The 18052-nt window shown below is 41.8% G+C and overlaps 1 protein-coding gene across 1 annotated transcript; it reads left to right on the forward strand.

Moving 5' to 3' along the window:
* The first annotated feature begins 5563 nt into the window (after window positions 1-5563).
* Window positions 5564-17651, forward strand: LOC123043035 (ER membrane protein complex subunit 1). The gene is made up of 12 exons (XM_044465375.1): window positions 5564-5836; window positions 6497-6624; window positions 6717-6779; window positions 9143-9264; window positions 9351-9466; window positions 9547-10354; window positions 10877-11608; window positions 11710-11931; window positions 12193-12288; window positions 12377-12571; window positions 15805-15918; window positions 17027-17651. Exons 1-12 carry the CDS (start codon window positions 5724-5726, stop codon window positions 17285-17287), a joined length of 2970 nt encoding a protein of 989 aa, XP_044321310.1. The 5' UTR covers window positions 5564-5723; the 3' UTR covers window positions 17288-17651.
* The last annotated feature ends 401 nt before the right edge of the window (window positions 17652-18052 follow it).

Below are 18052 nucleotides of genomic sequence, written 5' to 3' on the forward strand. Positions count from 1 at the left end.
AAGTGATATGATATGGCCATCATCATCTTGTGCTTGTGATCTCCATCTCCGAAGCACCGTCATGATCACCATCGTCACCGGCGCGACACCTTGATCTCCATCGTAGCATCGTTGTCGTCTCGCCAATCTTATGCTTCTACGACTATCGCTACCGCTTAGTGATAAAGTAAAGCATTACAGGGCGATTGCATTGCATACAATAAAGCGACAACCATATGGCTCCTGCCAGTTGCCGATAACTTGGTTACAAAACATGATCATCTCATACAATAAAATTTAGCATCATGCCTTGACCATATCACATCACAACATGCCCTGCAAAAACAAGTTAGACGTCCTCTACTTTGTTTGTTGCAAGTTTTACGTGGCTGCTACGGGCTTAAGCAAGAACCAATCTTACCTACGCATCAAAACCACAACGATAGTTTGTCAAGTTGGTGCTGTTTTAACCTTCGCAAGGACCGGGCGTAGCCACACTCGGTTCAACTAAAGTTGGAGAAACTGACACCCGCCAGCCACCTGTGTGCAAAGCACGGCGGTAGAACCAGTCTCGCGTAAGCGTACGCGTAATGTCGGTCCGGGCCGCTTCATCCAACAATACCGCCGAACCAAAGTATGACATGCTGGTAAGCAGTATGACTTATATCGCCCACAACTCACTTGTGTTCTACTCGTGCATATAACATCAAACCATAAAACCTAGGCTCGGATGCCACTGTTGGGGAACGTAGTAATTTCAAAAAAATTCCTACGCACACGCAAGATCATGGTGATGCATAGCAACGAGAGGGGAGAGTGTTGTCTACGTACCCTCGTAGACCGAAGCGGAAGCGTTGACGCAACGTAGAGGAAGTAGTCGTACGTCTTCCCGGTCCAACCGATCCAAGCACCGTTACTCCGGCACCTCCGAGTTCTTGGCACACGTTCAGCTCGATGACGCTCCCCGGGCTCCGATCCAGCAAAGCTTCGGGGAGGAGTTCCGTCAGCACGACGGCGTGGTGACGATCTTGATGTTCAACCGTCGCAGGGCTTCGCCTAAGCACCGCTACAATATGACCGAGGTGGAATATGGTGGAGGGGGGCACCGCACACGGCTAAGGAACGATCACGAAGATCAACTTGTGTGTTCTAGGGTGCCCCCTTGCCCCCGTATATAAAGGAGCCAAGGGGAGGGGGCGGCCGGCCAAGGAGGGCGCGCCAAGGGGGAGTCCTACTCCCACCGGGAGTAGGACTCCCTTCTTTCCTAGTTGGAGAAGGAGAAGTGGGAAAGAGGAGGAAGAGGGAAAGGAAAGGGGGGGCGCCGCCCCCTCTCCTTGTCCTATTCGGACTAGGGAGGGGAGGGGCGCGCGGCCACCTCTTGCCTCCTTTCCTCTTCTCCCTTAGGGCCCATGTAGGCCCAATAACCCCCGGGGGGGTTCCGGTAACCCCCCGGTACTCCGGTAAAATCCCGATTTCACCCGGAACGATTCCGATATCCAAATATAGGCTTCCAATATATCGATCTTTATGTCTCGACCATTTCGAGACTCCTCGTCATGTCCATGATCACATCCGGGACTCCGAACAACCTTCGGTACATCAAAATACATAAACTCATAATGAAACTGTCATCGTAACGTTAAGCGTGCGGACCCTACGGTTCGAGAACAATGTAGACATGACCGAGACACGTCTCCGGTCAATAACCAATAGCGGAACCTGGATGCTCATATTGGTTCCTACATATTCTACGAAGATCTTTATCGGTCAGACCGCATAACAACATACGTTGTTCCCTTTGTCATCGGTATGTTACTTGCCCGAGATTCGATCGTCGGTATCTCAATACCTAGTTCAATCTCGTTACCGGCAAGTCTCTTTACTCGTTCCGTAATACATCATCTCACAACTAACTCATTAGTTGCAATGCTTGCAAGGCTTATGTGATGTGCATTACCGAGAGGGCCCAGAGATACCTCTCCGACAATCGGAGTGACAAATCCTAATCTCGAAATACGCCAACCAAACATGTACCTTTGGAGACACCTATGGAGCACCTTTATAATCACCCAGTTACGTTGTGACGTTTGGTAGCACACAAAGTGTTCCTCCGGCAAACGGGAGTTGCATAATCTCATAGTCATAGGAACATGTATAAGTCATGAAGAAAGCAATAGCAACATACTAAACGATCAGGTGCTAAGCTAATGGAATGGGTCATGCCAATCAGATCATTCACCTAATGATGTGATCCCGTTAACCAAATAACAACTCTTTGTCCATGGTTAGGAAACATAACCATCTTTGATTAATGAGCTAGTCAAGTAGAAGCATACTAGTGACACTCTGTTTGTCTATGTATTCACATATGTATTATGTTTCCGGTTAATACAATTCTAGCATGAATAATAAACATTTATCATGATATAAGGAAATAAATAATAACTTTATTATTGCCTCTAGGGCATATTTCCTTCACTTGTAGCGTTAAACACCGAAGGATTAAGGGTCATTATATCTTGACTAGTAAGTGTGCACGTGCAACACACGTCTATTTGGACTAATAAGTGTGCACGTGCAACACACGTCTATTTGGATTAACACATTATACTAAACTTAATACAAGACAATTTATTCATAAATTTGAAATTTCCCTATAAAGTACACAATCTCTCATTCCCAACTTGTACAAATAATTTGTAATATCGTTTCTCCTTAATCAACATGCCTCCTGTATTAAAAGACCACCCACTTTTTCCAATGTATAAAACTCAAAATTATTTAGAAGATTCATCATGATTCTTCATATGCACACATTTATGCAAGTATAATCACACATGAAATTGTCACTTAGGACAAGCTAAGGAAGTGTTTCAGTGCCAACAAACTCCAATCAAGAATTATTATTACAATTAAGTGTCAACCACAATAGTGGGAAGAGACATCTATGGTTTGTTGAAAAGAGGAAGCAATTGTCAGATAGAGAAATGTAGAGATGTCTTGACTGCATAGAATCAGCTGTGAAACAAGACAAAAAAATGCTAGTTGGACCATCTGATTCTACTATTGCACCACAAGTGTCGTAATGTCTGCAAGCAAGAAAAGTGACTTGCTTTATTATGAAAATAGAATATGTAAACCAAATAAAAAATATAGTGATAAATTGCATAATTATACTTGTTATTCACTTGACAAAAGCATTAATATGACAACTTGGAACAGTTACTTGAGTACTACACATTTCTTTAAGGGCTAAACATTCTGAAATTTTGACAATATAAGAAATATCCTCTCAGTTTGTAGTAATAATGATACGAAGATAAATAATTTGGAAATGGTCTTCAACATGCGTAGGATACCACTTGTAAAAATAACAGTGGCGAAAAAAGGCCAACAAATGCCGGTTTAGAAAGAAAAAACTGCAGACATGCTTCCAATTTTAGCAACTCTAGTGGATAAAACATACCTTACCTCTCAAGTCAGGAAATAGTCAAATGAAAAAATGTACTTCTTATAAGTATTAGAGATGAAGTCATAAGGATCATGATTTAAGATATTTGGAGAAACATGGCTGGTCTCTCTGTATGATGCGAACTCGTCACTTCTACCAAAGTGGTCGTGCGTAGTATGTAATGTAGAGTGCAATAATAAAATGAAATAAATGATATGAGAATTTACCATGACCACAAAATATCCTACATTCGTCATCATCATAATCAACATACATTTTTTGCTTCTCTTGTATGTGGTCCAAGTTTTCTATCAGGAAAACATGTTAACTCAACTGTAAATAAGGATGGTATGAAAATGCGCATGTAAAATTACAATTGTCATGTATCTGCTGGACAAACAAATAACACTTATGCAAACTTCAGGTTTTTTTAGTAAAAGTTATGCGAACTTTAGTTTCTTTTCACTAAAACTTATGCAAACTTCTGGGTTTTTTTCAGTATAACGTAATTTCATGACTGCAAGTAAGGTTTAGATTCAGTGAATTTGTCTGTGAGTTTAATGTGTAGTCGTGAGTTGGCCATGTAACAACCGGTAGTCAGTACTTAAGAAAACAGGGATATCTATCACAGGTACGCCAAAATCGGAGGAAAAATAAAGAAAAAAAGAAGGCATTGGTTGCCTGAAACCCAACTGTGTGTGCTCCAGCGCTCCTCTGTTTCTTATTGCCTCATCTCTAGTTCTTGTACTTCTAGATGTGTCACCACCGGCGAGGTAGCGATGACAGTAAAAAAACAACACTCGGTACTTACCTATTAGTGCATGCGTGCGACGCGTTCACGTGAAGGCGAGCACCTCCGTCGTTAAAGCCTACGAGCAGCCGCAGTGACCGTGTCCTCTCACCAGCTAGGCGGCATTGTCGACGCAGGTGAGTCAGTCGTCCAACTTTGAGGCGGCGGCCTCCACGCACCAGGGCGTGGGGAGTTCCAACGTCCGACGAAGGTAGGATGTCTTTGAACGACATCGTCCACGCATGAGTACTGGACAAGCGTGTCCAACGGAGCAGCACGCGTCAGAGTTGAGGGAGTTGGCGGTGGCTTCGGGCGAGTGAGATGGGGCCGTGATTAGCTTCACCTGCTGCATAATGGCCGAGACCAGGCGAATCTACATGCATGGCCCGCTTATACTGGTTCAGGATACCCAACGTTGCCCCCACTTGAAGGGCGTCGGCGGTGGGTGGTTGTCAGCGTGGGTGTTATGGACGCAGCTGAAGTCGACGCGGATGCCGGTGGTTCCGGGAGAGCATGCCCAGGACGTGGACGAAGTCGTTGCAGTCAGTAGAAGAGTGACCTGGCCTCTAGGCAGAAGACGAAGGCGGCGACGACACGTGTGTGTGTTCGGAGGAAGCCGCAGCTCCTCCTCGCGTGTCTCCCACTGTGGCTTGCGTGGGTGGTGGGCTGGTGACGGCAGGTGACTCGCAATCGCGATTCCCTGATAGGAGACGATAGAATGCGCTCGTGATTAGTTTTCTGCTAATAATTAGATGCATTCGTGATTAGTTATCTAATAGGATGCATCCGTGATTAGTTTCCTAATAATTAGATGCGTCTGTGATTAATTTTCTAATAGGATGCGCTCGTGATTATTTCCTAATAATAGGATGCGCGCGTGATCATTTTTCTAATAATAGGATGCGTCTGTGATTAGTTTTCTAATAATAGGATGCGTTTGTGATTAGTTTCATAATAATTAGATGCGCCCGTGATTAGTTTCTTAATAGGATGTGTCCGTGATTATAGTTTTCTAATTGACCAGGCACTTTCATATTTTTCTTCATGGTGGAGTACGGTCAGTCAATGTAAATTGCTAAGTGCACACAGAGAACATATTACGTTAAGGCTAGGCGTTAGATTGAGTTTAGTGGGATTAATCATGCGGTGGTCATGTATTCGTGTATGTTTTGTGGGGTGCATTTATAGAAGATAATGTTTGCTCTTTTATAAATAGTATAGATGATGGATGGTTCTGATTGTTTGGATCTGTCCTTTTTTTTTATAGGGATAGTAGATAGATAGATAATTTTTTTTCCGTTGCGCACACGGGCACTGTGTTAGTAAACCGAAAGGGAGGAAGTAGTTCTCAGAGAAACACGAGCCAAGCCGGCCGCTGGTACCTAGCCCCCTACATCCCAACTCCGCTATGAGCCTATGACTCCAATCCCTGAACTCGAGCAGTAAACGACACCACCCAGACGGCCCCCTCAGATCAGAGGTCGAATCCGAACCCCGTCGGCGATGGCGCCGCCGCCACGCCGCCTCCTCCTCGTCCTCCTCGGGTTCCTTGCCGCTGCCTCTCTAGCTACCCTCGCCGCGGCTGTCTACGAAGACCAAGTCGGCCTCGCTGACTGGTACGTTTGCCTCGCGCCACTCCCGTAGCATAGATCCGATCCGCTCCTCCCGCGCCTAGATCTGATTCGCCTAACACGACGCAGCGGACCTTCGACTTTATAGTTCGGATGCTGTTTCACTGTTATGGAGGAGTTACACGCCATGGCAATGTAGGGTTTTCGAGGCTTTTGGGCCTTTTGAGTGATTTCTTCTTTGTTATATCTGGAGCTACTTGTTCTAGCTACCAATTGAGTACTATGCGCGTGACGATCATGCCGGCTGTTTCAGCCTCTGGTGTTGGCTGCGCTTCCTGCAGATCAGATCAGATTGCGTTCTGGAACTTACTGGTTTGAGGTTCTGTCGTTGCTTTTGCGGACAAATAGAAGTGTCAGACAGACCTCAGCCAAAAATTTCATTGTAGATGCACGGCTTTTTATGGACATGCAGTGTATTAATCCAGTAGATGACTTTCTTTTAAGAACAATATATGGACCATGAAGTCTAGCCGGCGCTGTGTTGGTTTTATTTCAAAATTTCAGTAAACCACTGTGGATTTCACTATCCAATCGTTCATTGCTTGGACATTGGACCTCTTAACGCCGCTTCTATTTCTCATTAGCACCATGCAGTCTCTGGGACTAACCCTATTTCACCATTTGAAAAACTGATGTTCTTTGCAGGCATCAGAAGTACATAGGCAAAGTTAAGCAGGCAGTTTACCACACTCAGAAGAGTGGGAGGAGGCGTGTCGTGGTCTTGACAGAGGAAAATGTGATCGCCTCTCTTGATCTTCGTTCAGGAGATATATGTCAGTTCTTCTTGTCACTTAGTTTCTTAAGGTGGTCTGCCACTATGCGCTACAATTATATGTGTCTTTAACATATGTCGATTTTGATGCAGTTTGGCGCCATGTCATTGAGAAGAACAACCCCATCGACCAGCTTAGTCTTTCAGCTGGAAAATGTGAGTCTACATTTTTGCTTTCATCTGGGACACCTTCTCTTAGAAGAACAACGTTGTTGATGTTGTCTATTTTCATGCATTTTATTCTTTTTCTATTCCTTGTTGATAGGAAACATATCCTTTGAGGCCAGTTTTGTTCTTCTAAAAGTTATATGTGTATTCCTAAGTATGTTTATTTTTATCTATACTCCAAACCTTTATTTGCATGTGCAGAATATCTTTCTTTAGCATCTCTGTTTCAGATGCCTGTTCGACTTTGGTACTCCCTCCGATCCTTTTTTCTCTGTGTATAACTCCAATCCCGCATACCAAGGACAGCTACAATCTAAAAAATCTGGACAATTTTACCCTGGAGCGAGCGTGGTCTGCATGGTAGAAATCTTGCACAGTTATAACAGCATCAGCCTTTGATTGGCTCTCCTCTCCTCGTTTCCCTCTCTGCATTTAATTTTGGCGCCCGCGTCCCTGCACGCATGATCTCTATTGGCTAATCTCTGCACACATGCGAGCCTTTGCTCTTCTGGCGCAATTAGTGTGGCTGGAAATTAGTACGGCCGAAGCGGAGGGGTAGGGGCACACATGGAAACCAGCGGATAAAAAAGGGAACACGCAGACTATTTAGGGAAAAACGAGAAAAAGTTATGCGCAAACAAAATAGGAATGGAGGTAGTATCCTCTTGTGTTATTCACATAACCCCAATATATACTTACATACCAGTAAGAACATGAATCAATGAGTATACTCGAGGTACCAATTAGCCAATAGGGATGCATATAGGTCCACTTACAAATAAGAAGGTAGATCTATACAGAATATCACTCAGGTATCCTTGACTATTAATACTACAATAACTAAAGGTGAGCAGCATGATAGCTGCATGTCAGAGGTTCTAGTTCAACACATTGTTTTGTTGGCGTGGAGAAGACAACAGTGGAATGTTTACATCTATTGGTTACAAAATTTTCACAGAAGTGTTTAAGCCCAAGCAATGCAGATTAAAAAGTTCACTCAGAGCAGTGCAGATTAAAAAGTTCACTCAGAGCTACTCGGGAATTTGTCATGGTTACTCACCGCGGAATGTCATGTGGTGGGCCTTGGAGAAACACAAAGTCCCAACAAAGTACATCACCCTCATCGAAATATTTTGAGAAGTGTTAGAAGTAATGGCAACACTGATGACTTTCCATTTAAAATAAGGACTGCACCAAGGGTCAACTTTGGGCCCTTATCTTTTTTGCTTTGGTGATGGATGAGGTCACAAGGGATATACAAGGAGATATCCCTGGTGTATGCTCTTTGCGGATGATGTGGTGCTAGTCAACGATAGTCGGACGGGGGTTTATAGAAAGTTGGAGACAGACTTTAGAATTGAAAGGTTTTAGGCTCAGTAGAACTAAAACTGAGTACATGAGGTGTGGTTTTAGTACTACTACTAGGCACGAGGAGGAGGAAGAGGTATAGTTAGCCTTGATGGGCAGGTGGTACCTCAGAAGGACACATTTCCACACTTGGGGTCAATACTGCAGAAGGGTGGTGATATCAGTGAAGATGTGAATCATCGAATCAAAGCTGGATGGATGAAGTGGCACAAAGCTTCTGGCGTTCTCTGGATAAGAGAGTGCCACAAAAGCTAAAAGGCAGGTTCTATAGGAAGGCAATTCGACCTGTGATGTTGTATGGCGCTGAATGTTGGCCAACTAAAGGGCGACATGTCCAACAACTATGTGTAGCAGAGATGCGCATGTTGAGATGGATATGTTCACACAAGAAAGAATTGGGTCTGGAATGATGATATACGTGATAGATGGCACTGATTGAAGAGAAGCTTGTCAAACATTATCTGAGATGGTTTGGGCATATTTAGTGCAGGCCTCCAGAAGCGTCAGTGCATGGTGGGCGGGTAAGGTGTGCTGATAATGTCAAGAGAGGTTGGGGTAGACCAAACTTGTCATGGGAGGAATCCGTAAAGAGAGATCTGAAGGACTAGAATATCACCAAAGATGTAGCCATGGACAGGGGTGCGTGGAAGTTAGCTATCCACATGCCACAACCATGACTTGAAAGTTCTCTTATGGCTTTCAACTCAAGCCTACCCCAATTTGTTTGGGACTGAAAGGCTTTGTTGTTGTTGTCGTTGTACTCAACCTTTCAGTGAACATGAGGAGCTTAGTATTTTTTCTTTTGAAAAGCCAAATTGTGTTGGCCTTTTCCCTTGGTGGTGGTATTAAGAATACTTATGTCATGAAGTGTGATTGCCTGTGATTTTGTCACTTGAGTATCAGTCAACAAAGCAATTACTGTCCAAATTGTTTATGTGCTGCAATATGATTTTTGAACCATCTGTTTTTTGACATGTATTCAGATGTTGTTACTCTTTCTTCGGGAGGTAGTATATTGAGGGCATGGAATCTTCCTGATGGACAAATGATCTGGGAAACCAATATTCATACTTCCACATCATCAAAGTCGTTGCTGCATGTTTTGGTTTGTATTAGCGATTTGTGGATAATAAGAGATCTTTTTCTTTGTATCACCTATTCAGAATTATCAATCTCATTTTTTATGTGCAGTCAAACAGTAAAGTGGTAAAGGATAATTTGGTTTTAGTTTTGGCTGGACAATGGATTTATGCTGTATCAAGCATTGATGGAGTCATTTCTTGGGGAAAGGAGTTCACACATGACGGGTACGCATAACTATGCCCCTTTGTTACTTGTTCAGAACATCAGGAATACAGTAATAACTTGCACTTCAATGTCTGTGCAGCCTAGAAATCAAGCAGGTTGTTCAATCACCTGATAATGATATTGTCTATGTTGTTGGGATTGCTGGTTCCTCAAAGCTTGCTGTTTATCAGTTGAATGCTAAAACTGGAGAGATAGTAAAGGATGCCCAAGAGTCATTGCCTGATGGATTATGTGGTGAAATATTACTTGGTTCCAGTAATGTGTTGGTAGCACTGGATGAGACTAGGTCAGCTCTGTTTATTGTTGATTTCAAGGGTGAGAGCATCAGCTACAACAAGGTGCAGATTTCAGAGTTTGTTCAAGACTTTTCTGGGACGGTCAAACTTCTACCACTGATATCTAATGGTATCATAGCTTTGCAATCGTCTTCTACTGTTTCTCTCCTGAAGCTTAAAGGTATGGATGGGTTGGAAGTAATCCATAGCTTTGACCAACCAGCCTCTGTGAGTGATGCTCTGACAATAACAGAAAAAGATGAGGCCTTTGCTGTTGTGCAACATGTGGGTTCTCAAATTGAATTTATTGTCAAAGTTACAAGTGATTTAACCAATGAGATTATTAGGGAGAAAGTTGATATAGATCAGCATAGAGGCAGTGTACAGAAGGTCTTCTTGAATAATTATGTTCGCACTGATAAATCTCATGGTTTCCGGGCTCTGGTTGTAATGGAAGATCATTCCATCCTGTTAATTCAACAAGGTGCGGTTGTCTGGAGCAGAGAGGATGGACTTGCTTCAATTGTTGATGTAATGACTTCTGAATTGCCTGTTGAGAAGGATGGTGTCTCAGTTGCGGATGTGGAACACAATCTCTTTGAATGGCTTAAGGTAATCATGGCTAACTAATGTTTATCTCCATGTTTTGGATATTTCAATATGGACTACATACAGACTGAAATGAGTGAACAAACAAACTAATATGTGTGTACATACACCCGATTTAGCAAAAAGTTAGAACACCATTTAACAGTGATCGGATGGAGTATTTCAGAATGCCTGTTATTGAAACTTAGTAGATCTTCTGTCAATCCTGTAGAATTTATTGACATGCATTTATGTTTGCTGTACAGCTTTCTTAGCTAATGGTAGCACCGGTTAGGTAATACTCCCTCCGTTCCAAAATAGATGACTCAACTTTGTACTAACTTTAGGACAAAGTTAGTACAAAGTTGAGTCATCTATTTTGGAACGGAGGGAGTAGTGTGTATTCATCCACAATTCTTTTTCTGTTCATTGTGTGTGTGCTACCACGACTTAGGCAACACTACAACCCGCAGCAAGGTTTTGACATTTTATCGCATGTGCTTCTCAAAATTCATGTATGGCACTTGACTCCTGATTCTTGTATAGGGACATGTGCTGAAACTCAAAGGAACTCTAATGCTTGCTAGTGTTGATGAACTTGCTGCAATCCAAGCATTGAGAGTCAGAAGCTCTGAGAAAAATAAGATGACCAGAGACCATAATGGATTCCGCAAACTTCTTATTGTATTGACCAAGGCTGGCAAAGTGATAGCTCTGCATACTGGAGATGGCCGTATTATCTGGTCAAATTTGTTGCCTTCCCTTCGTGCTTCTAAATTGGGCGAAATGCCTTCTGCCTTGAGGATATACCAATGGCAGGTACCCCATCACCGCGTTATGCGTGAGAACCCGACCATACTTGTTGTGGGAAGATCTGGAGCCAGCTCTGTTGCTCCTGGTGTCCTCTGTATTCTTGATTCATATTCCGGAGAGGAACTCAACTCTCAGAGCTTTGACCATTCTGTTGCCCAAATTATCCCATTGACACTGAAGGATTCATCTGAACAGCGTCTTCATCTTATTGTTGATTCCAACTCCAACGCTCACCTATATCCAAGATCTCCGGATGCCCTTAATTCATTTATTAATGAAATGTCAAATCAGTATTTCTATTCTGTAGATATTCAGAAAAATGCTATCAGAGGGTATTCATTACAGAAATCATGCGACTTCAATTCGGATGACACATACTGCTTTAGCACAAAGTTGTTATGGTCTATCATTTTCCCTTCTGATGCAGAAAGGATTTCTGTCTCAGAAGCACGAAAGATGAATGAGGTCCGTTTATTTCCTCTGCTTGCTTCAATTCATATTCGGTGGCCCAACATCTTTTATTACAACATGTTATAACATAGTCTTTGCTTTCTTATGTCCTAAAGGTTGTTCATACTCAAGCAAAGATCATAGCAGATCAAGATGTGATGTATAAGTATTTATCAAAGAACTTAATTTTTGTTGCTACGGTGTCTCCTAAAGCTGCTGGTGAAATTGGATCCGCGGCACCTGAAGAAGCTTCACTCATGGCATATCTCATTGATGCTGTCAGCGGACGCATACTACACCGTGTGACCCATCATGGTGCACAAGGCCCTGTACATGCCGTGAGTATAACTTGGCTTTTTATTGTTGGCCCTAATCTCGTCAGTCAGAATTTGTGCATGAGACTGTTATACACTATTTCCATCTTTTCACAACATATTCGACATGCTTGAATTGCTACACATCTCAATTACACACGACATTTATATCTTAAGGCACGAAGATATGCTATCTGGAGTATCTTGCGCATGTCTATATATGTTATTTTAAACCACTCTTCTTTACTAATTGTTAACATGCTTATTTCTTTTTGCGTTATCAAGGTTGTCAGCGAGAACTGGGTTGTCTATCATTATTTCAACCTCCGAGCTCACAGATTTGAAATTGCAGTGATTGAGATATATGATCAATCTAGGGCGGTATGGCTTGTGCACATTGTTATAATATAAGCTCATTTAGCATATTTTTTGGTGTCGGTTGTATTAACTTCACTAAGTGTTCACACAGGACAACAAAGATGTATTGAAGCTCATACTTGGGAAGCACAATTTGTCTGCACCCATGACTTCTTATTCCCGACCAGAGGTTATGGTGAAATCCCAGTCATACTTTTTTACTCATTCGGTGAAGGCAATGGCAGTTACACAAACAGCCAAGGGTATCACTTCCAAGCAGCTTCTCATTGGCACGATTGGTGATCAGGTCTGTTGTCTTGATTTTCATTTTCATTGCTATTTACCTGGACAAGTCATTGCACATTTTTTGCCCTTTTTGGATGTGGACATGGTTTGTATGGCACCTCATATATATCCTTCCTACCTTATGGGAAATTGAGGGACCTCCTATCAGCTGGTCTTCTTACCATCATTTAGAATCTAAATGTTTCCATTCTGGATAGTTGGTGCAAATGATGTTTCTAATTTGATCTCTTATCCAATACAAACAAAAACATGCAGTGCTTTGTCCCTAAAAAACATGCAGTGCTCAGTTGATCAATTTTTACTTTTGGATAGTTGCAAAAAAATCATTTCCTCTTTTGTTTTGGAACCTCAAATGTATGATTTTACATGTTGTGTCTCCTTTCTGTTTTTGTTGAAATCCCATGTCCACATTTATCCACTGGCAGTGCTGTCAGAATGATGTGTTATGCATGATGGTGGTTCACCCTGGGTGCTGTTTGCACGTTCACCTTCGGTACTGCTCATGTGTATTTTACGCGCGCATGGCCGTTGATTAGCTTGAAAAGCATGGAAACTTAGCTTTGTTACCTCTGTCCCAAATGACTTGTCTTAGATTTGTGTAGATACGGATGTCTCTAACACTAAAACGTGTCTGGATACATCCGTATCTAGATCAAGACAAGTAATTCGGGACGGAGGTAGTATTAGTCTAAAAATCACGGATACGGGGACACGGACACGGCGACACGCATAAGGGGACACGGGATACGGCATTTTCCAGAAACAACCCATCGGGGACACGGCAAGTATATATAAAAATAAATATAAATATGCCATGTAATATAGAGTTAAAGACAGGAAAATGTGAGAGAAATACTGCCCCATTTGTTGTCTGTTGCCTCCTATGACAATTCAGTGCTTGATTGGTCATCCAGACCAGGTCCATGTCATTGCAACTTGCAAAACACATCAAAACAGTATCTAGTATTAGTATCAGTCTATTAGAGACATAAATCATAATAATTTGAAGTGGTACTTGACAAACAGTAAAGAAGTTTGCTTACCCAATCTGCAGTGCTATCCAATAGCATTTAGGTTCTCAAACTCCCAACATGAAGCAATATTACAAATACAACCCAAAGAACCAGACCATGACAAATTGACAACATCAATAGTCCACTAAAACTAGCATAACAGATAGGAGCTTACAAGGCTCAGGTGGCCACATAGCAAACAGTTCAAATGGCCTTAGTCTAACAATTCAGGAGTGCATTACATAAATGGTAGAAACATAAAATGAATAAGCTCCTAGGCTGATGGCTGAAGCTTGATGGATAAAGAGACTCAAGTGAGAGAAGCTATTATCTCCTCCTCCAAAGCTGGTTCATCAAGTGACAGATCTGCACCTTCAAGCATACCCACACCACCAAAACTCTCAACTCCATCTCCCCTAATGTCCCACATTCTGCTCGGCCCAGTTTGATATGCTTGAGAATTCCTTGAAAGCAAGCGATGGTTGTTGTGTGTGAACACCAAATCAGAAGCTCGAGCAGGAGTAAGCTTGTTTCTTGCAGCACTATGGATGAAGCCATAGGTACTCCAGTTCCTCTCGCAACAAGAGGAAGAAGCCGGCTGCCCAAGTATCTTCAAGGCTAATTTTTTTAACAGCCTTGTGCTTACTCCATGAGTGCCCCACCATTGCTTAGGTTCAAAGTCAGCTCTATCTTCAATAGAATCAGGATTTTCAAAGGAATTCATGAAAAGAGCAAAATCAGCAAATTCTTTCTTGACAGTTTTGAAATCTTCTTGATCTGGATAGAACTTCCGAAAGCATTTGTTTCTCATTTCAGTAACTTCACTATCATCATTGGGGCAGATGCGGCCAGGAACTTCATTAATCCAACTTGGACTATAGTACCTGTGATATGAAGTTATGAACTAAGTAAAATCGGCAAGCACTTGAACATTAAGAACTTGAAATGACAAACAACATGCATGTGGTAGTTTGCTACTTCGGTGGCAATTGCCTTTAGAAACGTCAATAAATGAGCGAGCAATATATGCAACAAACAGGACCAAAAGACAAACAGAATTAGGCAGCTACTACTATTTTACCTCTCCCTCAGTGGCAATTGCCTTTAGAAACATTGGACCACCTTCTGTCACAGCCATGAAGTTTAGAATTGGTCGCCTTTGAGGATCAGACCACCCATCAGTCACAATAGTGACTCCTTTGTAAGGCCGTGTAGACTTGATGGGTTCTAGGCTCCTTTGAACGTGCTTCTTCTCTTGGTCAAGAAGGGTTGTCCTCAATGAATTGTATCCAGGAGGCACATACCCACCCAAGCTAGTGTTCGCAAGAAAACTGATGGCTGCCTGAAAGTTAGGATTCCTTGCAAGATTGAATGGAAGCCCTGCAACATGGAACAACAAACAAAGTTGAAAATTTACCATGCTTAAATAAAAAGAACAGATTGTGATGCAGTGAACAACAAGCAAAATTCCACACCTGCAGTGTAAAACATCCTAGCAATATGAGCATCAGCTTGTTGTCGAACCTCAGCATTAAAACTATCTCCAATAGCTGTTTGCTTTCTCTTTCTTGATGGACCAGAATCCACATAGGGAGGCAAAGGAAGTGTGTGCCTAGTTATACCATGTTCAATGAGTTGATTTGCTGCCCTATCCTCCTTGCAAAGCTGTTCAAATGCAGGGTGTGTAATTTTATCACAAGTTGCTACATCCTTCTTTTTAATCTGAAGCAGATGAGCCTTCACTCTTGAATAGGCGTGTCACCGTGTCCAGCCGATTCAGCACGGGGATTCGGCAAGTTTGGCCGTGTCCGTGCTTTTTAGGTATTATTAGTTTGTTTACATGGGTTGGAGAGATTGTTTCTTTGTGGTCAAGTCATCCCTAGGAAGCTGTATCACATCATTTAATCAATGAAAGACGGATTGAACAAAGCTACCATACTTCTCTTCTGTGACCAGTTGCCTTTCTCGCACATGTTTATCTTTCATTGTGAAATAGATTAACAACACCACGTGACTGCACTAATAAGATTTTGTACCAACATAGCCCCAGGAAATGTATGCACCTTAACTCAAGCCTGTCAAGTTCGATAGCATCTGCTTATACAATACATGTTTGAAATGAACACATTTCGTCTTTTTAAACAAGATATTTGGCTATTTAATATGAAGTCAGTCGCAGATGCTTGAATTAGATTCTTATGAAACATATTACATATTGCAGGTTTTGGCACTTGACAAGCGCTTTCTTGACCCACGCCGTTCATTGAATCCTACACAACAAGAGAAAGAAGAGGGTATTATACCGTTAACAGATTCTTTGCCTATTATTCCACAGGTATTTCTATTGTCATGATGCTCTAAAGTTTTACCTTCACATATATTCTTGTGATAATTATATCAATGCACTGCATCTGTGTTCTTATAGTTGTATCACTGTTACAATATAAAAGCACTAATTGGTGTTATCATCTTGTCATGATGAAGTTGTGCAATGGTATTGCTTTATAGATTATAATTTTCGCTTAGTGTGGTTGCATATATTATGCTTCGGTTACAGGTTTAGGACATTGGCTTGTTTCTATTTGGGTTTGGTTAAGTAGTTGGTTCGATCCACTGTTGCTAAGATGTAACCTTCCCCTTCTGTTAAATAGGGGCATTCATATCTTTTTATTTGTGTAGAACTGTTAAACTCCAAATAATGGTTAAAGAAATATCAAGATACAAGATTATACTCTTTTTTCATGAGCTATGATGGGCCGGTCTCCCATCTATTTACTATAACAAGTGTCTACTGAAGTTCCAATCTTCAGTTTAAGTTTCAGAAACTTCAATAAAACATGTATCCTCTGCTGCTGAATCAGTTAATCATTATTGTGTATGATAAAACTAACATGACTTCTTTTATTGGGACATAGGTAACAATTTTTTTTTTGAAATTTGGACATAGGTAACTTTGGTTGCATGGTTAAATATGATTCTTCCTAAAAGTAAAGAAGACATTGATGATTTCAGAACCCAGTTCGTTTATTACTAACTTGTGCAGAACAAAGCTAGTTTATAAAGTCTATGAACGTAGTTTTCTCATTAACTTTTGGTTATTACTAACATTGCTTAAAAATTACTTGGACAACTCGCTTAAAGTGTGTAAAGGGGTCCTTTGAATATCTCTTTCCAGCTTCATTTAACTACCAATCTCTTGCACACACTTCCTTGCCTCATGTCTTGTGCTTGATATAGTGGTGTATGTCATAATATTTTGGTCACATGTTGGCATGCTTGTTTTGTCAAAGGTCCACTATTTTCAATACCTTGTGCTTAATTTGATGTTCTATGTTGGGCTAATTGGTCATTATCCATTCTGCTTATATATTTATGCTTAATATGATGCTGTATATTGAGCTATTTGGTCATTATACATCCTGCTTATGTGATTTTTCCTGCAGTCCTATGTGACGCACTCTCTTCAAGTGGAAGCACTGCGAGGAATTGTTTCTATTCCGGCAAAGTTGGAGTCCACTACTCTTGTTTTCACTTATGGTGTGGATCTCTTCTACACTCGGCTTGCACCATCAAGAACCTATGATTCACTCACGGATGAATTCAGTTATGCTCTTCTTCTAATTACTATTGTCGCATTGGTTGCTGCTCTTTTCGTTACTTGGATTTGGTCTGAGAAAAAGGAATTAAGAGACAAGTGGAGGTAATTGAGGCCTCAATGTTGTGATGCAAATGAAATTTCCGGCCCTAGTCGACATCCTTATCTTTGACTTTGTTAGTGCTAGGGTTCGTTTCACTTTTGACTAGGCTATTATTTTTGTAACATTTGAAAGTGAAACCTGTTTCCTGGGATGACACTGCATAAGGTACTTGTGCAATTAGAAATCCTGGACATGACATCACAGAACTGGCAGATCACGCAGGACTCCTAATACGTTGTAAAATGTACCACAGCGACCAAACTTTCCACCAGAATGTTAGCAGTGCTTTGTAACTTATTGAAGTTCTCATGTTCAACTTGCACCTTTTTCTGAGTATAAATAACATTTCTCTCCTCCAATCTTGACATTATTTCTGTCGTTGATATGTGATTCTCACGATTATGGTTTCTTTTGGGGAAAGAAACCTGTCACTCAGAAGGTGATGTAGCAATTGATCAATCTGTCGCTGTTTCTTGACATGACACTTTTTCTTAAGATTTACGCCCATACGCATGTATTACGTGCAGTTACCAGCTGCCCTATCTACCGCACCGTTCGATGCGCTTAATCAAGACCATCAGTTCGTACCCCCACTTCGCAGCACACCAGCTGACTTTTTTTTTTGAGAAAAACACCAGCTGACTTGCAGCATCTTTTGCAACAGACACATCGCTCCACAGTAGACGTCACCCTGTGGTCGTCGATGTTACTGCAACGGAACACCGCCGGTAGTCATCGATGCTGTGATGGAGCATGGTTTGGCCGGCTGGT

This window comes from Triticum aestivum, chromosome 1A (genome assembly GCF_018294505.1).
Source record: "Triticum aestivum cultivar Chinese Spring chromosome 1A, IWGSC CS RefSeq v2.1, whole genome shotgun sequence".
Classification (NCBI taxonomy): Eukaryota; Viridiplantae; Streptophyta; class Magnoliopsida; order Poales; family Poaceae; genus Triticum; species Triticum aestivum.

Bases quoted from the DNA above. Each gene is read 5' to 3' on its own strand.
- LOC123043035 (XM_044465375.1), top strand. From the start codon at position 5,724: ATGGCGCCGCCGCCACGCCGCCTCCTCCTCGTCCTCCTCGGGTTCCTT. The intron at 5,837-6,496 runs GTACGTTTGCCT...TGTTCTTTGCAG, and splicing joins CAAGTCGGCCTCGCTGACTG to GCATCAGAAGTACATAGGCA. The intron at 11,932-12,192 runs GTGAGTATAACT...TGCGTTATCAAG, and splicing joins CACAAGGCCCTGTACATGCC to GTTGTCAGCGAGAACTGGGT.